The sequence below is a fragment of the Vidua chalybeata genome, chromosome 4, assembly GCF_026979565.1.
Source record: "Vidua chalybeata isolate OUT-0048 chromosome 4, bVidCha1 merged haplotype, whole genome shotgun sequence".
Taxonomy (NCBI): Eukaryota; Metazoa; Chordata; class Aves; order Passeriformes; family Viduidae; genus Vidua; species Vidua chalybeata.
Genome location: NC_071533.1, coordinates 27,607,139 through 27,631,161, shown reverse-complemented (window position 1 = coordinate 27,631,161; position 24,023 = coordinate 27,607,139). Strand labels below are relative to the sequence as shown.

General features: G+C 39.2%; 1 protein-coding gene across 3 annotated transcripts in view; it reads right to left on the bottom strand.

Annotated features, from left to right (window-relative positions):
- CSGALNACT1 (chondroitin sulfate N-acetylgalactosaminyltransferase 1) overlaps window positions 1-24,023 on the bottom strand; it is a 42,593-nt gene that overhangs the window by 3,497 nt on the left and 15,073 nt on the right. For 2 of the 3 annotated variants that reach the window (XR_008430463.1, XM_053940329.1), the window contains exons 3-8: window positions 14,158-14,414; window positions 11,597-12,514; window positions 4,500-4,716; window positions 3,198-3,299; window positions 2,226-2,404; window positions 1,782-1,876 (exon numbers count right to left, since the gene is read on the bottom strand). Coding sequence is in view for 2 of the 3 variants with exons in the window: in XM_053940329.1 (XP_053796304.1) it covers window positions 1,782-1,876; window positions 2,226-2,404; window positions 3,198-3,299; window positions 4,500-4,716; window positions 11,597-12,230 (1,227 nt within the window). In the remaining variant the exon portion in view is untranslated. The remainder of the gene's footprint in view (window positions 1-1,781; window positions 1,877-2,225; window positions 2,405-3,197; window positions 3,300-4,499; window positions 4,717-11,596; window positions 12,515-14,157; window positions 14,415-24,023) is intronic. The other variant, XM_053940330.1, reaches the window with a different exon arrangement.

Genomic DNA, 24,023 nt, shown 5'->3' with positions numbered 1-24,023 from the left:
GTAACAAGAAGTCTCCATCACGATGCCCTTACAGCAAGCTACTCATGTGCATTAGCATTATTATTTCCCATTAGGGCAAGTGGCTGCACAAATCAAATTCTATCTAAGATTCCTGAAGGCTTTTTTTTTTTTTTCTCAGCATCCCAAGTTCCTGGAGAAAGAGCTAACAGTGTCTTATTTTATTGGCATAGATCTGGCCTTATGCCTGGCAACTAATTTGGGCTGAAAATGTAAAAATACACATAAAGATGTGATTGGCTGTACTTCTTTAAATCAAGAAGCTTTTCTGACATAAGCATCAAATTTTATGGTTCTAATATTAGGTATAAATATTTTCAGAATAAGAAGCTTAAGAAGCTTATGTGAATCCCATGGTATGATCAGAACAAATTTCTTTTGAGAAAAAAACAAAACAAGGAATTTTTCAGACTCTTCAGTAAAAGGCTTTCTGGCTATATGTCTCATAACACAGAGAGCAGTAGGCAAAAAATTACTTTAAAATATTTTGGAATGACTTTTCAAACTCTCATTCTTCATTTTTATAGAGGAACTGTACAAGGTGGGGGTAGTGATGACAGAAGACTGGACTCAGACCCCAGGTAATCTTTTTCAACTGTCCCTCACACCACCCTACCAGCCCTACCCAGGGCTCACACCACCCCGATTCACACCTACCCAGAACAACAATAGAAACTGGGATGCTCTGGGGACAGTGTCCAGCCTGGGACAGGATGAGCCCTAGTAAGTGGAGTGCCTGGCAGTAAGAGAGGCAGATGTGCTACGTTAGGACCTGGCCCAGAGGAACTGAATGAAGCTGCATAGTTCACTTATGTTTCAATTTGAAAATTATGCCATTTAGCAGCACTAGTGGGCAGAGGACTGTGACCCACTGACTCTGGAGAGAAGCAAGACTCCCTTCTATCAGGCCTTTAGGTTCAACAACAGTGCAACACCAGAGCACAAGAGAATGGAGAACAGTGTCTGCAGCGGTGCCAAGCAATGGCTTGGTCACTAACATTCATGTGAACCTCCTATCTGTGTGCTCTTTCTTCCTCACAACAGCTCCCTCCTCATTCAGGAGACTCATACATGTCTTAATAATATGCCTTATGGAAATGTTTTTAAAAATATTGCTTTGTTCTCACATCAAAAATAAGCAGGTGAGATGAAAATCGGTGGAGTTGTGCTGTGCTGTATCAGTGCCAGAATAAAGTGACAGCTCCAACCAAGCATGTGATTTGACTCAGGCACTTCAGAAACACACTGTCTGCTCACAGGCAGCTCAGTCATGAACTGTGGGAAGGGAAAAGCCACTGTAAGGTGTTCAAGTAAGTGGGGAATAACTGTGACAGCCCCTGGAATTCTCTTTTTACTGACTGATCTGAGGACAGCTCTGCTTTTTACAAATGTCATGTCTTCAAATGCAAATAGTATTCAGTGATAGGAAGAAATCAGAGCAAGTCAAGGACTGTCACCCCAAGATAGCACACCATGGAGGAATTGTTCACCAGTTAGGAAATTCCTTCTAGCAGAGAAGCAGACATTTTTAAAATTCTTAGTTTCCATGTAAGGACTTCAAAAAGGTTTAAAATAAATGGCACCAATGTACTTCCCAGTGAAACACACTGCAGAACTCATAGTAAGGTGAGTGTTGCAGTTAATTTTGTCTGTATGGTGGTCACTGTGCACAAGAAATAGGGAAATGCTATCCAAGAGCACATGTATCTTTAAAACATGCTTTGTTCAAATAAAAGCAGGCATTCAGAGAAGCATGTACTTACCAGCTGCTGTTCTAAAGATGGTATGGAATCATGGTGACCATAAATTATACTGGGATTATACTGACTGAAGAGAACAGGATAAAATACCTTCTTCCCTGGAAATGACAATGGATTATTTTTTTTAAAAAGGTGTATAAAACACACTTGTCTCTTACAAGGTACAGTTCAGGCTTGACCAAATACAGATAAAGTCACTCAAGTTTTCCACTAAGCCTATGTTCTTTCCATGAGAATGTGAATGTGAGGATGTAATTAATAAAAAGATCCTGTTCCAGAAAGCAGAGGTGCTGAAGGCAAGAGATGTTATCACACTGGGAGCAGGAACTGTTACAACTGATTTACAGTAGCTTCATTACCAATTGAAAGGCAAGAATACTCTGGTGAAGGATTTTACATAATAGGTGGAACCTGTTGAAAGACAATGCACTTCATGAGGAACAGTACCTGGCTGTGTGTTCAGTCTACAGGAGTTCAAGAATTCAGCTGTGAAGTATATGTCCACATCGCAAAAAAAGAGAACAACATTGTTTCCTTTCCAAAATCGAGCACCAACATCTAATCCTTTGCCCCTGGAAAACTCTTCATTCAACTGGATGAAGGTAAAGTTCTTGAAGTTGGCTGACCTAGAAGGAAAATATTTAGCAGCTTACCTTGTCCATCCAGCTCTTAATACAAGTTGGGGGTGGGAACCCCATATGAAAGAATTAATGTAGAAATCTGTAGTATCACAGTTCTGAGAGCAGCTGGAGGGAAGAGATGTCCTGTTTGACTCTTGAGGAGATTTCCTATCTAAGTTCAGAGCTTGACCTGTGTACTCACACACTAGCACTCCTGTCACAGACATTCTTTGGGCAGATCTCACAAAAATCCCAACAAGGTTTAGATTAACAAAAATATCTTCAGTATACAATTTTCAATTACCTGTGGTTACATTACTGTATCTATACAAGGGTCTTCTTCCTACACAGAGAAGACAAGCAAAAGGCTGCAGTGCCACGTGATCTTGACAAACTTACATCTGTAACCAAACTCAACAGAGCAGAACTGACCAAAAGTATCCAGTTCCTTTGTGCTCTACTGAAATTGACTTCCACCTGCCTTTGGAAGTCAGCTTTCACTCCTAACAGTCAAAGCCACTTTCAAAGAACTAAAGAGTTACCAGTGTGTGGAGGAGGAAGAAAAAAGAGAAAAAAAAGCAGTTGCACTGAGGTAAATTGAGTTAAAATCTGCTCTGCAGTTCTAAAGACCACTCTATGGGACTCTCTGGGTAACACCATTTTTATTTGATACAAAAAGAAAGCTATTTTCTGCAATGCACTTTAGAACCTTTTGGCACAACTATGAGTTTTGAGTTATCAATTCTCCACTTCACGTAGGATCGCTGTATATGAACAGCACACATGTTCAGGTACTTACTTAGAGGTATTTTCAAGAATTGATTTGACTTCATTCATTTGCTCCTTTCCAAAGTAAACTACAGTGAGATGAATTCTTCCATCCTGCTGAATGCCCATTTCCCTGGAGAAAAGAGACAGATTTGTGACTTGTCACAGAAGTTTGCTTCCTTCAATAACCTACAGCAGCTGAGGAAGGCAGAATAGGGTGAACCTCAGAGGCATTCCTGGGGGCATGATTCACTGACAGGCATTCTTCTCCTGACAAAGTGGCTCACTTTCTCCCTTAGAAGAGACAGAAGTCTGTCTTTCAGTCAGATTAGGTACCAGCTCTCTAAGCAGCATTTGTTAAATTAATAGGACACTGTTAAAAGAGGCCATCCAGCCTCAGGAATAATGATCAGGCAGGCAACAACTTCAGCACCCAGAAGAATATGAGGAGGAAGATTTTTATAATACCCTACCTCATAACCTTGAGTTTTTGTAACAGATATTCCAGAGTTCAGATCTTTGGCATTTACTAAAACCTAAGTATTAAGCAGACATCAAACCCGTAGCTCAAGGGTAGACCAATCTGAACAAATGCTAGAACTGTACCTCACTTGCACTAAGTTTAGTTAGTAAGAGTTCATCTGTAATCAGCAGAGAGATCAGCATTACCAGAGGGCGATTTCTCTTTGATTCTGAGAGATTATCTAAAACAGATAATCAGAATACTAATCAGAAGGCTAATTTAGACAAGGAGCCTATTTTTAGATGGTTGTAATGAGACAAAACATGCCATTGTAAGAGCAAGTATCTTTTGATAACACAGTCTTTTCTGAGCAGCTATTTAAAGTTACATCTCAGTTAAGTTCTCCCTCTGAACATCATGTCTGTGCTGAAAAATAATAGCTTAAGAGTAACTATGCTGAAAGCTTAAATACATTTCCTTCTTGCCTTTTGTTGCCTTAATATTTTATCAAATGGAGCTTAGCAAAGCGTCTGGGCACACCAATTCTCCTTTTCCTCAGAAATGCTCCTTTGCAACTACTGCATGACATTCTCATGTTACCACAATTGTATGTGCCCAACAGACAGATTGAGACTCTTAAGTCAGGTACATGTGCATCAGAAACCCTGATGACTGGAATATAATTGCTTTTACTGCTAATCACAATGCATTAACCAACCAAATGCCTTTCAGTCTGTAATCTCAAAAATCACTTTGTGGCACAATAAACTGTTATGTAAAAGTACCAGTGAGTGAGGTTTTGATAACTCTTTTAATTGCATCTTACTTTCCAAGTAAGAAAAAGTAAAGGCAGCATTGAAGGAAACCCACCTGAAATTCTGCATGAATTGCTGAAATTTGCTGGCTCTCTTGGCCAATGGCACAATGACATTAATAAGTGTGTCAGCCATATTGACATTTTCATTTTTCACTTTCATTACAGGACCAAAAGGCCGGAATAAAACAATCTTCTTGAACTGATGTTTTGCATCTCCTTTGAAAGTCAGCTCATACAATGTGCCTTTATTTTTTTCTGTGCGGTAGATCCCTGAATGAAAACAATAATGAAGAGATTTTTGTATTAAATTTGGGCTCCTGGGGGGGAAAAGAAAGGGGAAAGTCTTAAGTTGCTACATCTAAGCTGAAAATGCAGCAGAGGCAATGAGATATTTATTTTAAAACCAATACACAGTCCACTATCGTTCAGAGGAGGCCATCACTGTAGCAGGGACAGATCCCTGGGATGCAGGAGCTGTTTGATATTCTTGCAGGCACATTCCAAGGCCTGGCTGAGTTACAAACTCTTGAAGATTACCAACTGCTCACTCTCAGTATAACCCAGCAGATGTACTGTCCTTATTTTTCAGACTTTTCCAACTGCACAATGCAGACATGCATGGTAATGGGATGCAGAGGGACTGCAAAGGCAGTCTGCCTCCCTGCAACAGAAGGGATTAAGCCATCTCCCAGAAAGGCAATTTCAAGATGAGCACTGGGAGGTTCTCTGGAAAGTCCCCTGATAAAACTATGCCAACAAGCCCCAGCCATCAATTTCACCCACTGCCAGTCAGGACAAAACTCTCCTGTTACTCAACTCTCAAGAGACTGCTATTTTCTTTATGAATGCCCACTCCTGGTCAAGTAATGGTCTGCAAGGATAACACTACAGTTTGTCAGAGGCTAGACCAGGATACAAATTTCATACAATCATGTATTTATTTCCAATATGGAAGAAACTTTTAACATACTTGATGGGTGAAATTGGTCTGGTTCATGCTGAGAGCCAGCATGAACTATAAAAGCCTTGATCATGCCTCACTGAAATACTATAAAATCCTAAATGAGATCAAGTTGGCAAAAAGGCTATAGATTTTATCCACTCTAAATGATACTTCAGTCCCTACAGTGTATACCAAAATGAAGCTTTTTCACTGGCAAATCCATTAGGTTTAAGAAAGAAAAATTAATGCTAATTCTAACTAGTAATTAAGCCACTGTAAACATCTTAACAACTTAATCAGCACTATAGTATAATTGCAATGCCTTCTATCTCTTGCAGAAGTTAAAGAGACAAGCACAAATGTCTTGAAAAAAACTCCTCCTCTTAACTTGTTTTTCTTTTCTCTTTTTCTTTTCTTTTCTTTTCTTTTCTTTTCTTTTCTTTTCTTTTCTTTCTTTTCTTTTCTTTTCTTTTCTTTTCTTTTCTTTTCTTTTTTCTTTTCTTTTCTTTTCTTTTCTTTTCTTTTCTTTTCTTTTCTTTTCTTTTCTTTTCTTTTTTCTTTTCTTTTCTTCCCTCTCCATCTGGCTAGGAAGCATAGCTTCTTCTGGTTATGAAAAACAAGACCAAAATAAGGCTTGCTTTTTTTTTTAATTTTGGTTATTCCCTGATGTGTAACATGGTTGGGCATCTCACCCGTAGACTATCAACTCTGTCTATATTTCTTGTGAAGGTTTGGGTCAAAGTTTTCTTCAAAGAGCAAAGTGACATAATCTCTTCATCTTGTATTGCAGCTTTTACATTGGTATAATCAAAAGACTAATGAGGTGTGATTTTATCTGGAGAGAGTTCTGTGGACTGTCTTATCTTCACTATCATTCTCCAAGTGTTTTATTCTTAATGAACACTTCAGCTGGTTAATAATATATGCAGATTTACTGATCTGTTATTCACTTCATGTTTTATTTTTAATATAAGCTGATTCAACAAATGCTCCAATCCTCCTTCTAGCATAGCAAATGAATCTAGGGAGATAGCAGCTCCATAATTCTTTTGCTGCTAATCTTTCAAAGTTGTGCCCTTGACTCCCCCTAGCTTTTTTCATAAAGTCTGCCCATGGTGCAGACCATGAATTACATCTGTTACTGTACTGGAGCTCATCTGAATAGTGGCCTAAGAGTCCCTTGATTTCCTCCTCCTGGTGCCCTGAGAATAAAAATCTGGGCCTTTGAACACTGCTCACCCATTTATTCTCACAGAAAGCCTGCTGATGATCTGAGTGCATTGTTGGGTGCACTCATTTGCTCATGCAGTTTTTGAACACAGGTTTTACCAAAGATGTTTGTATTTGAAAGGTTAAGGCACCTTTTGACATTCAGCTACACAAAATTCTAAATTAAATCTGATTTGCATTCTCTTTAGAGATAAATTGACAAGACTGTTTCACATGTTTGACATAGTGAACTGACAGTTTTTCATAATAAAAAAGTTCTAAATTAAATTAACAAATTTAATAATATCTACCACACAATAGCTCAGCTTTTGCTTTTACATTCTCTTCTACCTACCCCAGCACAGAAACAATGACCCCACAAATTTCACTTCCCTGGCGAGATGCACTACCCAATAAAGGAAATCTAAAATCAAAAACATCTATAACTTTAATTTTAACCTGTAGAGAAGACTATCAATTTTATATAAAAAATTACAAATCACAAAAAATTTAAATAGTATAATATTTAAATTAACACAAAAAAATTTTAAAAATATAATTCAAAAAATCAAAATAAAAAAATTTAGACATATCCTAACCTTCTTCTCCTTCTCCTTATCCTCCATATCTTAATGTAATAGTAACACTTTTCTATTAGTTTAAACTAAAAACACACTATCCAACATAAATAATAAATATTAACACCTTATTATAAACAAACTATTCATAACTTTTAATATAAAAAGTAAACACCACCCAAAAAACAAAAACAAAATACCATAACCTCCTTACTAACCAAAACTCAACAAATAATAAAAAAAGACAATAAACAACCTTAAAAACACAATCCAACACATTCCAAACTTTTTCTTCAACTACACAAACTAAAAAGCAAAAACTTTTACAAGCTCAAAATCATTCCAAAACAAAACAAACCCCAACACTTGCCAAATAAAAAGTACCTTAAAAAGGAATGCAAGTTTGTGACCTGACTGGGGTCCCTCCTAGGGCTATACACACAGAGGCTGCTTCTAACTCTGTAGTTTTGTTCTTGTTTATTACTTCTACTGTGGCTGAAAACAAGTAGCTTAGGTGCAGACATTTGTGCAAAATGGTAATGCAAGAATTTATAATCCTAACCTCTTATACTGAAGAGAACTGTATGCAAGTTTAATGCCTCTAATTAGAATGGCTATTCTTCATGCATATTTAAACTGTTTGTTTTCCATTTTAAAAAATGCTCTTTCCTTTTAAAGTATCTTCTTTTTAGAAGCAGAGAACAAAGTGATTTGCCCAAGGGCAGGCTGAGAGCCTTGGAAATGAGTCTGAATGTCCTGAGTCGCTCTGGCGACTCACCCAGCAGAACATCCTGCCTTTTACAAATTTTTTCCATTTCCGAAGGTTCTACTTTATTTGTGCCACCATGACTTTCTACGTGATTCAGGAAGATGTGTCAAGCAGCCTCAATTCCAAGATATGAACTATGAGGGGAGGAAAAAAATAGTCTCAAAAAAGTAAACAAAAAATCTTTCCTTAAAAGATTTCTTCTGAAATGAAAGCCTTGGAAAGGCTAGATATTAAATATGGATAATAAAAGGTTAATAGATTATCTTTTGCTTCCATTACAGCAGATACGTTTCAGAATATGCACACCATTCCTTTCAGAGGCAGAGAGAAAAGTCAACGCCTTTGGAAACCCAATGTAAAAAAGTAAACAGGAGCTATGTGTCAGCAGATAGGATGGCCCTAAGATGAAGGAAAAGAACAAGTGAGAAGCAAAAATGGCCTGAGCTGAAGAACTGATGAAAAAGCAAGTCTCCAGTCTTCAGAGCAGCAATTCCCAGGGCTCTCTAAAGAAATGGAAAATACCTGATCGTCTATTCAGCAGGGCAGGCAAACAAATGCCACCTATGTGTATCTGCATGAAATGTGTAACTAGCAAACAGCCATGCATTCTTAACAAAATGCTGTTGAGTGGATGACAACTCTAGCCTCAGTTACACACACTACAGGCTTCAAGTCTCCTAGTATCTCTAGAAACACTCCCTGGACACATGTTCATTAGTTCCCTTGTGTTAGATATGTAGGAGCCACTATGAGGATTTATCAGAATTTGTTGTCCTCATTTTAACTCAGTACTACAATGGTGTTCCCACTTCACATGCAGTAAAATACAGCATCTTCTCCTTTGATGAAAAGTGTCATTCCTTTCTCCCAATAAGCTCCCATGGAAAAATTCCAGCAGATAGAGCTCTACCAGTAGCTGCCCATTTGAGGAAGCAAAGCTACTCCTTTTTCATTTGCCTCTGAGATGTTGATTAAAATTCCAGTCACTAGACATCCACATCAAGTAGGAAAACTTTTGATCCAGCATATTTGAAGGTGTTATGGAAGGGCATTTCTTAAAAATCCAGGGATTTTCTGGAACTGTTCATATTAGGAAAGAATATCATCAGGCAGTGATTCCATTCACCTATGGAACACACTACTGAGGCTTGTCAGAGTCTCCAAGTTATTATCTCCATCTCTGAGAAAATTAATGACTCCCAGATCTATTTGACACTGCTGCTATTTACATAAATTAATGACCAGACATGTTATCCTGCTTTCTGAGCAACTGGCTTTTTACTGGAAACAGAGCAGTCCTTTGCCGGCTTATAATACAGAGAAATTTCTCATTTTTCCCCATGCTGTTTCTTACTGACACCCCTTGGCAGAAAGCTACTGAACTTGGTTCATAAGTGGGAGGAATAAGGGGGAAAGGGTAGCATCAAAGCAGTTGAACAGCCCAAGTGCCTCTGTCAAGAGAGAAGCTAAGCAGAGCAGCAGCCAGATGGATACATCTCGTCCTCCAGGGAGAAGGCGTGGCTCTCTTGGTTTTGATTAAGGGGGGGGGGGGAATGGAAAATTCCACTACGTGTCAGCTATTGCTCTGAGAAGAGAACTGAGAATCCTATCCAAATTTCATGTAACAGCAAATCTGCTGAGAAGGAGTTTAACTCAGATGTAAGGTACTAGGGTCATAGTCTAATTTCCATGCACAAGTTATTCTGCCTAGAAAGTGCAGAGAATGCAACACTAATTTTAAGATACCCCAGCCACAGAGACAAAACATTTTTCCTTAAATGCAAGTGTTTGAAGAAACATTTCCCTCTGCAAAGACAATAATAAATGCTCAAAATTAAAAAAAGGAAGAGATACAGATCCCAACTGAGTTTATTGCCCCACACCACCACCCTGCCTAGCAATGAACTAGTACTGAAAAAGTGATAGCAGGTGCCAGGATCCACAAGAAAAGAAAAATCCACACAGGAGGCCCAAGAAAACAAGATTGCTGTGCACAGCTCTATGTTCTAGCTAGACTCAGGATCAGCAACACACTTGAGTAAAGCTGGTGTCAAAGGCATGTCTAAGAAGAGCAGAAACAAAGACACAAATCCCCCATACTGACAGCAGCAGTTCAGATTTTACATCCTGTCTCTGACCCTGATTACCTGATTTTCATTTCAGCACATCTCTCCACCTGATCAACCTAAAGATGAGAGCAGTAGCCCCACATTTAACATAAGAGAGGCACACAGCTTTTGTGTGCTGTTATTGCTAAAGCAGCTGGAAAACACTTAGAGGGTTAGTGCTATTACTTTCAGTGCAAATCTGGGCACTCCCAGAAATCTCCAGCTGCCCACGGCAGTTCCAGAAAATGCAAACAGCTGGCTTGGTGGCTGGGTTAATGGTTGCTGTGTTGCTGGACTTATACTAAGTTGCCAGAAGCTGACATAGAATCCAACTTATTACTCACTTATTGTGTAGGCAGTAGCACCTGCAGAGCACTGTTTCCAAAACAAGTCCACAGTCCAAACTATACTTGAAATGCAGAACTGTAGCAGATAATTCAGTCCTCCCTACACGTACTGAAGTTACAAAGAGAAATGGATTTGTCCTTTGATTGGCTGTTTTTGCCATCCTTGGGAGAATTAAGTTAGGGGAAAAGAGAGTGACAAGAGGTCACAGAGATGTCCAAAGGGATTTGGCAGGGAAATTTTCTGCCGTCTCTTTGTTTCCAGCCCTAACACATGGATCACAGCATTTGCAAACAAATCAGTCTGCACTGATGAGTGAGAATTAGAATTTGTTCCCTTGCACCTACAGAAGCAAGGACCTGCCCTGCAGGGGAGGACGCGAGGAAGGTTCCTTGAGCTCAGACTGAGCTGTACACAGGCCTTCAGTTTCTTGAGCTCTAAGTCACGTGAAAGGCTTCCTCCCTCTGGAGTATTTCACCATGGTATAAGAAAGCCAGCAACACCATTAGTGCATGAAGAACCTCCACAGAGCCAGCACTAGTGTGCATCTCTTCCCCACTACTTTCTGCACTTGTTCCCCAAGCACAGCACTGATACCCAGTCAAAGTCTCTTAATTATGCATAAAGGCAGGCTCACAGCTTAATTGGTATTAAGCAATGTGTGTCAGGAAACATCTCCTTTCTCCTCACCCTCTCCCATGGAAGATATCCAGATCCAGGCTCACAGACTTGCCTGTGACCAGGTGGTGCCAAACAGTCATACATGCTTGTTCGGCACCTATAAAAACTGTAGAAACATATTTTGAAAAGATAAACTAAACAGCAAACACAAAGGAGGAGAATGGCCGCATGGATTTGAACTGCAGTTGCAGTTAACTCTGGAAATAGATCTGGGATTGCAGCCTGGTCGGTCACTCCTTGCTTTGTCAATTTTGAGGCAAGCGCATGACTAGAGAGCTGTGAGAACACATTGGTGTCACTACAGGAGACTGGCAGGCTTTGTTGTCACAAAGTCCTCTTCCCCAGGAAAGCTGCCATTTTGCAATTGTGCCTGAGACAGCATCGCTTGCTCACAGCACTAACACCATCCCAGACATCTGTGCTCTGACACAGCTCCCATCTCCCTCAGCAACTCAGTCACACCAGAGCTCCTCCCCAGCACTGCGTGGACCTTCTAACCTGCTCTCTGCATACGAACCTTCAACGAAGTCGGAGGCTGTGTATACATGGGGTTTTGCTTTGCTGACCCCATCTGGCTTGTTCAAGCTCCCCAGTGCTAATTCAATCACCTCTATCAACTCATCTCGCTTATCCTTCCTTACGGGCTTCTCCTCTGGGTGCCGTGTCAGCCCTGTCTCCAGCTGGTAAACCTTCTGGAGGGTGAAGCTCTCAAAGGGCACTGCTGCATACTCTGTGGACAGCTTAACACCACTGTGCACCTCTGCTTTGTCTACTTGGGAACGGAGGAAAGCCAACAGGTTGGCCTGAGCCTTCTCTGGCTTGCTGTGGTCAAGCTGAATGTCCAAGGGGTCTGGATACTGGTTCTGCATGTTCTTAAGCTGCTCGGTCCTGCCCTGGAGCTCAGCCTTCAACTGGGCAATTTGTTTCTTCAAGCTGATGATGTAATTGCGGTGTTGCTCTTCTCGCTCTAGCAGAATGGCTTCGTATCCTTCCTTCACAGTCGGACTGTGCACCCTGGGCAAGGCAAGCTGCTGGTTGTCACCCTTGGGTGTGCAAGCCAACATATAAACAATAGACATTGAACAACAGGCCACCACCAGCAGGCCTGCAACTCGGGGAAGAAATAGAATAAATCCTCGTCGGAGCATCATATCTCAAAAAAACAGTTTCTAACCGCACACATGCAACAGTTCTTATATCCATGCAGTGCCACAGAGGCCTTTGGTCTTGGAGTACTCTTACACAGATGCATGTATGTGCAGGAACTGGTTTGTCAGCTCTCTTGAAATGTGTGCTCTGCCTCTGTATGGAGCACTCTCTGGTGTATATCCAGCAGGACCAAAAGATAAGAAGCAGACAGGACACGTCCTGATCCTCATGGCACCACCAATGTTGTTGCAATATGATCAGACGGTGGCTGATGGAGCCTGAGGACCTGAAAGACAAATGACAAAGACAGACAAGTTAGAATTTGGTCATTCAATCCAGGCCATTTAGCATGTTCTAATTTACCTTGTTTCTCAGCTGCTCTAGCAGATATCAAAGCTGTGAAGTGCTTGGGCTAAGACCCTAAAGGTGCCAAGATCCTTATGTGGAAAATCCCATATGCATCGTTTTCATTGTTAGTAACATGGCTTGGCCCATTGCCAATGGAAAACTAGTCCAAGCCTCAAAGACTCCCATGCTTCAGAATAACTTGGAAGAGTCTAGTGGTCGGATGCTAAAGTGCTCAGTTCATCCAGCATTGATGGCCCTCCAGGTGTTCTCAAATCTTGGAGTGTTCACTCAGGTTTTGAAAGGAAGGCACTCAGTCCCACAGCTACCACATACATTTTAGCTTCCAGGCAGATTTCTTCAAAAACACCAGGTGACAAATATAGTCCATTCAAACATATGAAGCCTGACCTGGAATAGAAATCTGCTGACCAGAAAACTAAAAACTGTTATCAAGTTATTACTGTTATTAACTGTTATCAAGGCCAATTACTGCAACTATCATTGTTTGACATATCCTACCAGATGCTCCCATAAAAACCAAATCATGAGGAAGAGGACATTTTCTAGGAACACTCAGACTGATTTTACCCAAACTCAGCAGAAGCTTTGTTGCAATTTTGAAACTGTCATCACTGCACACTATTTTAACATTTCAAGACCCTCTTCTGTTTCTCATAACATTATGAAAATCTGTGCAAAAATGTACAGTATGACCATGTTTTTGAGTCTGCCTAGGACTATAGACCACAGAGAAGGTAGAACTGGGAACATTATGATTTTTAATAAAACTTCTTCAAGTATATATAGAAAAGGGAAAAAATTAGATTATTGAAGTTGAATATTGATCTAGCTATAAGCTACATTAAAACAATTGTGCTGAGAACATTACCAGAGGGATTTTCAAAATCCCTTGGGTTTGGCCCAAACCCGTGCTGGTGCAAGGAACTTCATCATTTACTCAGCCGACTGTACACTTAGGTATCAAGGCTGAGCAACATCCTAGATTACACATTGTTAGACATAACCACAGTCAAATTAACCCCTTAATGCTCTCCCCTTGGATGCATGCATGCCATCATTACACTCTTTTGACAGAGAGTGTCACAGTCCTTTTAGGCATACATCCTAGCTGCACACCCTTAAGCAAAAGCAGTTTGACTAAGACTTTCAGAGTTATTTTCAGTTATTTCTAGTCTTGAATCAAAGTCTTATGTAGGACTTTTTGTAAATTGCTCTGTGGCTTCCCCCCTCCTGCCCCCTCCCCCGTCTTGATTGACTATTACTCCATATGCAGCAGTTACACAGGGATATTTCTGATGTTTGGACTGTTATTATTTTATCAGTTTGCAGAGCTTCTGGGAAAAAACCCAACTTCAAGCAGGAATTGAGGGGGCTAGAATGAGCCGTAAAAATAGTACTGTATTTTTTTCAAAGTAAGGCTAAATTACTTTTATAGCATTTATAGGGTTCTCCATGCTGAAAATGCTGAAAATGTCAGCATTTTCAAAGGAAGAATTGCTGATTTTCAAGAAAATATTCAAGCAGCAGGAGAAAAGGACAGGATGAAGTTGGCACCCTTACCTTTTTGATGTGATTTTCTCTTTGGAACATCTTAGTCTGCTACAGCTTCTTCTCAGCTTGCCAAAATCATTGCCTGTTTATCTCCCTTCTCATGCCTTTCCCAGAAAATGCGTGTACTATGAAAAGCACTGTCAACCTCAGAACACCTCTTCATTGCTTTCACATTTGTCAGCTGCCTACATCTTCAGTCTGTCTCTTGTGTGGTGAAAGGCTGTAGTGGAGACGCTTCCTATGGATGCACTAAAAATGCTGGCCTCCTGCAATGTAAAGGAGCTTGTCAAAGCAGGGAAAATTAATCTGGGCATTTCTAACTGTACAACAGATCTGGCTAGAAGACTGTAAGAAGGTAGTGTGCAGGGAGACAGGGTCAGGAAGTGGTGAGATGTAGTACATAAAACACTGCTGTGCTTGTATGCTTCCCTTCACACAATTAGTCCATTGACTGAATTGGCAGAAGCTGAACATCAGTGAAAGGATTAGTTGTACTAACATGGTATAAACTGAAATTACATCTCAATGGCTTAGATAAACACACTATTTAATTTCTATAAGCAGCAACAGATTTGAGTTTTGGTCGAAGAGCTCTTCAAATGTTGACCTTAGAATATATATGTATATTGACAGCTATCTTCACTAAAATATAGTATCTCTCTCTTCAGGGTACTATCTCTTTTCTGTATATTTTTTTGGTTTGAAATCTCTGCCATCAAAGATGCATCTTTATAAACATTTCAGAACAGTAAATTAGCAGACCCACTTTGTCCTTTGAAACACCATTTTCATAGTAAGGAATTGAGACCATGAGGACTTTAACCTTCCTCACAGGGATTTTACCATCATGACTGGAGACATCCTGACAAGAAGCTTTCATTGCTTGCACTCTGGATCTGTCTTATTAAATTGTGCTGGTAGCTTCAGCAGCATTGCCTTGCATTGACTGACATTTAAATATACAGCTGTTACTGTACTACTATCTCATGGGCATGCTTGTGAAAGCAGTCCCAGTCCAGGCCAGTGCCAAAAAAAGCAGATTACTTTAAATCAACACCAAAGGTGGTCACAGCTAAGGCATGTCAGCTGCACAGGCAAGTACCAGAAAGCCAGGGATGGTAACTCCTCCTAACAACCATTCTGTTGATCTCACCAGACCAATACAGTTTCACACCAAGATGAAGAGAAGACAAATTGAAATGTCAGGTTTTTTCCTAGGAACTGACAAAAACGCCTCTGTATTTCACAGCAGCCAGCTGCATCAAGTAGTATTAGTCTCTTTGCAAGGAGAAGCTGTAACAAATATGCAGTGATTAGTCTGGTGGCTGAGGAAAAGGACATTAATTCTTAAAAAAGCCTTCGCTTGCAAAAACATCTTCAACCTCAGTTCAACCTGTTAGCCCAGCCAGAGGTCAGCTCTGCTCACAGAGGTGCTTTTCACTTGCTTTCAAGGAGCCTGGGCCCAAAAAGTGTTCTAAACACAGAAACAGATTCTGTCATCACTCTAAGCACTCTGTAAACATTTCTGTACAGTGGAGGGTGTTGCACCAAATCACAGGGAGTGGCAAAAAATGGAAAATTCGTTGGTTTGAAATTTCAGATGGTATGCACCCATCACTGTTTCTCACAAACATCTGAATTTTTATTGGACTGTAGAGATACAGGAAATTCATCTCTGCACAGAAATGACAATGCATTTCAAGTCTGAATTTTTGACTCTTGAAAACCACACTGAGAATCTGTGCAGGAGAAAGTACTCAAACTCAAACCAATACTCAAACCAAAGTATCTCTGTATATATATCTCCCCTCTGAGCTTCACAATTTCTGCACTCCTCATGTTGAGGACAGAAATGAATGGCAAAAGCTTGGTAATATTTGCAGAGGCAGTGATCTCTCAGCACACATTACATGAGCAATGCCTGATAATTCCATGTTTTTAAGTACTTTCTGCCACAGCTTCTTATTGTAGGTGTAACTCAGACTGGCAACTCCCATTTTAGCTCACAAAACTTTGAAATTCCTTTTATTTTCTTTTTTTTTTTTTTTTTTTTCAGTAGAGGCAGTAAGTGGCAGAAGCTGCAATTAGGTTTTGTGTAGGTGTTTGAAACATCTTCATTGAATAGCAGCACATGTCACTGTGAGATTTCACTAGAATCATAATAATCTCTGAAATAAGCTGTGGGGAGGAGGAAACAGATGTTCCACCCAGACTTTAAGTGCCTTACAAAAATAGAGAAAGACATTCTGCAGCCACTTGTAATTTGCCTTGAACTTCTTAATTACAAGGACTGTGCACAGCACTGCAGACAAATTTGTCTGCTTTAAGTGTTAGGAACAAGATTTTTCCCCTTAGCTTCTCAACAGAAACCCAAGACCCTCAGCAGAATAGGACATGTCACAGGGATTAAAATTTAGTCTCACATAGCAATTTACATACTTTATGCAAAAATTAATTCTATTTCTTCTTATGGCCAGATCATGATTTCTCAACTACTTCTCAGCCCAGTTCATCTGTACAGGGCTGAATTAAGCAAAAGGCTGAATAAAGAAAAAAGTTTGTCTGATAAACTGTCTGGGTGCACCTTCTTAGCTTTCTTGTATTGTCCCCTGTTAAAAATTCCACCGTTCCCTCTTGGATTGACATTCACACATCCCAAACAAACCACTCAAAGTTTTAACATCTGGTTTTCAGTCTTCAATCCAAATAAAGGATTAGTAAGAAATAGTATCCAGAATGAAAATGCTAAATGCTAATAGCTGAAAACAGTAGACAACTTACTGTAAAACTCTTCATTTCCTAATCTTTAATTCCAGAGTCATCTTCAACAGAAAATCTTACTTACATTGTCACATGTTCTCTCAGAAATTCTCAACATCTGACCCTGCCCACAGAAGGACAATTACACTATTCTTCTCTGTAAATAACAATTACAGTCTGATCATCTTGCAAATAGGTTACAACAACTGTTAGAAGCTGACTTGAAAAGATGAAACCCTGAAAACTTTAACAGTCCTGGAAATACTATATTTTGTCTTGAAAAGGAACTGAGAAGTAGCTGCTTCATTCAAGAAGCAGCTTACATTGAAGATACTGCTATAGACTTCTCACTCTGGAAGCTACAAAACCAATGCAGACGTCCTAATTTTTGCCTTTGATAGTATCTGGACCCCATTTCTGCTAATTTGATTTGGCTCCTCTTATAAGGGTGAAGCAGTAACTTTACCTGCTGTGCCCCTTTAGCTGAATTCTGAGGTCCATGTGTACTTGTGTAAGACCATCCACTTACATGTAGATGTCAGTGGATGGTCTAACATGTGGTCTCACTGCTCATGAAGGGAACTTTCCCAAAGACAGTCCAGAACAGAAATCAAGATTACTCTGAAAGCCTTCTGCTGTCATATGCAGTAAACATGCCAACTTTTACAGAAGCCATTACTACTGTTACAGTAGACATCCATTAAGAATTATTTCTTCTACAGTATCATTATTTCTGTTTTAAATAAAGCACTCAAAAGGAGTATTGAGGTCCCTTGGTCCTCCTAGTGCATACCTATTCTGTGTGTGGGTTTATCAAGGTGTATGCACACAAAAGAGTGAAAACACCATTGTTTTCCTTTCTCCACTGTTAATGGAACTAGTTTCAAAGTAAAAAAAAGAGAGGCTAAACAGTAATTAATTTCTAACTTACATCTGAAAAGAACCAGTGTAACTCCTAAATGTATCTCCACACACCAATAACAGTGTTTTTTTCTGATAAAAACCCTATTACTTCAAGTAACTGCAACAACACTCCTAAAACTGCTTTCTCTGCCCCAGAACAATGTTATCTGTGTAAGACTTGGGAGTTTTCCAGAGATCAATAACCATCCATTGCAAAGGTCTGTATTAGGAATGCTATTTTTTGTATGAGGTATTCAGATTTCCACTTTACAACCAAAACACACCACCCTTCTCTCCTAAACACACTGATCTATGGATGTGTAACCTGCACATCCTCCGTGCAACTATTAGCTGGGGGTACTAAAGGGCACTTCCAAAAGCCTTCACAGGACTTTCTTGTGAGTTTCCACCACTCTGTCCCTCCTCCAGTAATGACATGACAGATCCATGCCTTGTCAGGCTCCAAAGAGAAAATGCAGTGAAGAGATGACAAGCATGCAGTGCTGCTGCAGAGATGCTGTGACTCACAAAGACCATCTCCATGCTACTGACAAGAAAAAAAAAAGACAAGGTCTTTCTCTAAAGGTCCATTTCTCATTATAAGGCTCTGGCCTGAAGTTTTAGGAATTCAGTTACTCCAAAAAAGTTTTGAACTTTCCTAAAATGGAGACAAGAAATATGCTTTTGAGTTGAGATGGAATTCAGCCTGGTGTTTTAAGAGCAAATTAGCAAACCATCATAGTTTCTAGAACTAAAAATTGATGGTAGGGCTGGACAGCTGAGATGTCCAACTTGGCTGGAAGATCAGCATCTTCTGAACATGACCATCACTTTAATTTCATTTAGGTGAGTACCATCTCTGTTTTGTAGATGCCTAAAGAGGAGCATTTTTCTCCAATCACATGATGCTGCAAGAGCCCTGTACAACATCTAATATAGCAGCATGATAAGAACAGTTTCTTTTTGTAGGAAATTAGCTAACAAAACAAGGACAAGCTACAGCTAGGGACAGCTAGGGAACAGCGGAATAATGCTACTCTAATTTACTTCATTTTAAGATCTAATTCAACAATTTCTCTGCATGTAGAGAGCTTCCAGATAGACTAACTCAGCTTTTACTAATCTCATCTACACCAATGAGCTAACACTGATCTATACCAGCTTCTGAAATATCTCAGAATCAGAGTAATAAGAATAAAACACAAAATCCTTTAGTATTTCCTGATTAAAACAAATAATGGGATACATTTTGCTTATCCATTTAATTCTGGACTTGGGAAAAAATGCTGTTATTTCACTTTGAAATGTTTACACATGCACCCTCAGTGATTTACACAAACAAAAGAAAACTGACTACCACCACAGGAATGAACAGTCATTCCTTTTAAGAATGATGATGTCCACAGCTTTAGGAAAGTAACAGGTCAGCAGCAGCAAGGCCTGTAAAATTGAAGAGATCTACACCTATGTGGGGACACTCTGTGAATGCTTGTTGGTTTAGACCCATGTCTTCATGACTGTTACTTAAAACATTTTCTTGTACAAAGTTCATATTAATGTCACTTTATGTGAAGAACCCCAAGGATTCTGCCAGATGTACATCCCACAGTACCACAGCCAGACTTTCAATGACATCTGAAGCCCAGTATATGCACACCTGTGATGTAGGTCATGAATCAGGGAAGGTTTAGCACCTATCTAAGTAAGCAAGAGCATCATTTATCCGTGCATGGCTAAGTTGTGTTCAGAAACAGGAAAGCCTTGCTATGCTGAGCTGCAGGGTGGAAAGCAGTTTGTGTCACTTACAGTATTTAACTAGGACTTCTTTAGTCAAGGCTATAAAACCTTTCATATGTTTAGCTGCCGGTCCAGCCCTTCAGCTACAAGTGCACAGTGCAGTGAAAGCCCCCTGATTTGAGAAAAGCTGTGAGGTGATAAAGTACACTAACAGTGACTGGAGGTATCTATCCCATCAAGGTCCCTGCAAGGTATCAATAGAGTTTTAAGATGTTTGAACAATCCAGCCTGACCTGGAGATTATGTCTTCCTCTCTTTGCCAGAAATGCCTGGTACAGCTAGAATGCTCTGTACCAAGCTAGATGTGGACTTGAACTTCATTAACTCCAGCAGAGTTGGCAGGGGAAGAGGTTTCCTCCCTCATGAGTCCAGCATGTGGGAACTGAGAAGAGACATCTGGCTCCCACAAGTCTAATGTTATATTCTTATGGCAATGCAGAGCCCTAAATTTTGAGCTCCTTGTACTTGAAATGAAATTTTCTGGGTAGTGTGGTATCAATACAGAGCTTTAAATAAAATAATTAAGAGCAAAGGAGACAACAGAAAAAACATTTTGATTGTAAAAGTGTTAAGGATTAAGTAGGTTATTTAGGCTGAGCAAGAATTAGCAGGATAGGAACTAATTTTGCTGAATTACTTTTCATCTGCGGTTTACATTACAGTAAAAAATCAAGTTTCAGACTACAAACTGATAATCAGGAAGCCAGAAAACAACTGCAACCTGGTTCGGTATTAGAGAAGCTACCCAGGTTTCAGGTACACAGAACACCAATACATGCAGCATTAACAGCTCTCACAGCTTGTGTACCAAGCCCCAAGCTCCACTGATCTGCATCTCCCTGTCAGTCTGATCTGTACCGATCGACAGGAAGAGGCCAGGGCCCTGATTCAGCCCCCATTTCCTTCCTGCTCCAGGTTACTGCTTATTCGGAAACAACATGCCACAAGGTCTCGTTTCATTCATCACCACTGTTTTGATACATGGTTTTGGTCAAAGACCCAGCATTTCCTTGATATACCAGGAAACCATCTCCTAGCAATTCTTTGAAAAGATCAAGCTCTTTCAGTTATTTCAGTAAAACAGCTTTTCTCTTTCCAGAAAAATTTTCCAAATATTTTCCATTTTTTTATTTGGGGCTCACATAATACTTGAATCTCACTGACTTTACCTTCATCATTAAACTAGGTAATTCTTTACTATGGGAACTTGAAAAGATAAATCACAGCAAAGTCTCTGCAGAAAAAGTCTAGGCAGAGATTAAAAGAAAGGAAGGCTTTTTTATATTTAATATTATACAGTCTTCTATCCACTTGACCATGAATTCTTCTTCCAAAAAGAAATTTAAAAAAGCCCAAACCTGAGGACAACCAAAAATTAAAGAACTATCTTGCAAAACACAGCTGTCTAGAAACTTTCTTTCAGGTAAGTTGATTTCAATAGAATGAAGATGTTTAACATTGTATGATATTTTATCACTTACATAGATTTATTTTTAAATAAAATATTTCAATAGGCTGAGAATGCCTACTTTGTTTTAGCTTAACAAATCACAAGGCTTCAAATTTTTGTCAGTTTTTGTATCTTTGAAGGTGTCAGAATGCAGGTCCACAGAAAACTGCTTTTGGTCAAATGGCCATAAGAAAAAATATTCTTTGAATTTTATGAAAAATGTCTTCACATTTCTATATCCTTTAGTTAAGTAAACCAAGCCACATTTTCAAGTGCTAATGAGATACCTGCTCACAGTCACTTTGGTTAAGTTTTCATCTCTGACCCTCAAATCATATCGAAAATGGAATCTATCTTTCAATTTCTTCATAAGATGCCTCAATTCAAACAAGGAGTCTGATATTCTATTTTACAGCTCTCTGATATACCAAATTACAGCCATAAACATAATTTCTCATTGGTCCTTAAGAAATTTTAGTTCCCTCGTTGACTGCATTGGTATCTGGGATTAAAGCTATAGTTTATTAAGGAGATTTTAATTGCAGTTATTGCATATTGTCAATAGCTCTTAAACCTAGTAATTCAGCTAGGAACACATTAAATGTTAATGTGGCATCCTGGTTCTCTAACACAGAGCTGATTGACGACATAAGTAAAGCCAGTTTCCCTTACCAGCAAGAGCTATTTTTTTCCCCTTTTGTTAAACAGGTGAAGTACACCCTGCAGTCAGCTCAGCATTTCCTGAAAAGTTCCAAAAGCCTATCCCTTGAAAAAACTTCAGGCTTCAATCAAAAGCAAAACCATTTCATGTGAAGTTATGAAATAATGCACACAATATGATATTACTCTGTAACATTTTTCCTCATTGTACCCAGAAAGTTTATGACTTGGTTTGATGTCACTTTGTATCAAAGTTGATGCAAACAATTTTTTTTTTAAGGATAGTTAATTTTTTTAAAGAAAACAGTTTTCTGCTTATCCTTGTTCCTTAAGTGCAACGTTTTTCAGAATACAGGAATAGGGAAAAAAGTGTAATCTCATAGCCTGCCAGAATACTTGAAGAAAAGAAATTTCCTTATGAGATGAAGCTTCATGCTACTGAGTCTTTGTTTTTCTCCACATGGAAACCTGTCTGCAAATGACAGCATTATTTTTATTTTAACAAAGATTGGCTAGGATGTGTGCTGGCACAGCTATGTAAGCTAATGAAACAAAAATAATAAATTGCTGCTGTGCCTTTAGATAGTTTTCTCCCTTTCCCTCCTTTTAATATTCCACAGTTCTCTGCATCATCTCTGCACCATTTTAAGCACAAACTCGTGGCAGCTTAACTCAGTTTAACTCCTTACATTTCCACAACTTTCTTTCTCTGTGTTGTTCTATTACCACAGAACAAGGGTTCAACAAGGGCTATTAGAAACAAGAGTGAAATGTCTCACTACAAATAGTTCATTAGTCCCTAAAAGAAAAATCATTCTCCTATGGATGTAAAAGCATCTCCTTTTTCCAACTGCAGTCCAAATAACAGGCAGAGTTTTCCAGGACTGGCATCTTAAGGACAAATGTCAAGAGAATTTAACAGCCTTTTGTCTAAAAGAGGAAGGAAAGTAACTGTTGGTGGAACATGTTAGTTGTTAAACAGCAGCTGAAAGTTCCTACAGGAAAGAATGAAATATGAGCAAATGGTGTCAGCATGTGGATGTGGACCATGTGATAAAAAACAAGTCATACCTGGTTGAAACAAAATTCACATAGAGGGAGAATTTTTAAGCACTATGTTAGTGCACGGACAGGGGATTTTTGTGGTTTAATTCTCTCCTGTGGCTAGTACCCTTGACAACACACTGCATTGAAAGCATGACAAAAACTCATTGAAACTGAAGAAGCTGTAGGAAATCTCTATGTTCTTAAAGGAAAATATAAATAAGAAAAACTGCCTGATAAAGCAGATGACATCAGCCATCTGTGTAATGGTTTACATTGCATCTCTTAGAGGATACCAAGTGCTTTGGAAGGTGAAAAAAGATCTTGTATAGCAAAGAAATATTTTTAATGTTTGTGATTTTGATGATCAATCTATTCCCCGAGCATAAATTTGTGATTTTGATAATCAGTTTATTCCCTAAGCATACGTTTGTATTTTTGCAGATATGCACAAGAAACAATTATTCTGTTTGGGAAATGTTACTTTCCTTCATTACTCCTCTGGATTTTTACCCTGATTTTGACTTCCATTGCTTCAAAGTTGGTATTTTCCCGTCTCCTTGTCAGAGAAGTTGCATGCTACTATATGTTTAGGTACTGCTTTTAGGTACTTCTGAAAGAGGACAACCAATTTCAATAGCTACTCTTCTTGATCAGTGCTTCACCTGATTATATTGAGTTGCAGTCCAAAAGGACAAAGAAAAGTGTATTAAATGTAAATTACTGGAAAGTTCAAAGAACATGATTATCTTACAGACAATAACAGGCAGAACTCTCCCTTGTTTACTGTAAGAAACATGCTGCTGAGAGATCTCATTTATTACATTACCTAAGGTTAGGCTCCTGCACTAACCTCCTGAATTGTCTTCTGGACTCCCTCTACCCACATTCCTGATGGGAGCCGAGGGAATTTACCTGGCTAACTTAATCACCTGAAGAGCCATCATCACACAATGCAAATTAACTTATTTTACATAATTACAGTGTGTTCATTACTGCAGAAAACCACAACTCAACTAAGGTAACATGCTAGGGAGTGGAAACCCTCCTGATAACTTTTACAACTGACTTGCCCCCTGTAAGACTAATCCAGTGTCCTACTGTTTATTCAGTTTATTTCTAACTCGTTACTTTTACAGGATTACAAGACATCAGTCAACCTGTACAGTGCAATAGTTTGGTGTATCTCCATCAAGTCCAACATATCCAAGATGCACTCAGCATAAAAGGAAAAGAATATAATGAAAATCAGATGTTCTTG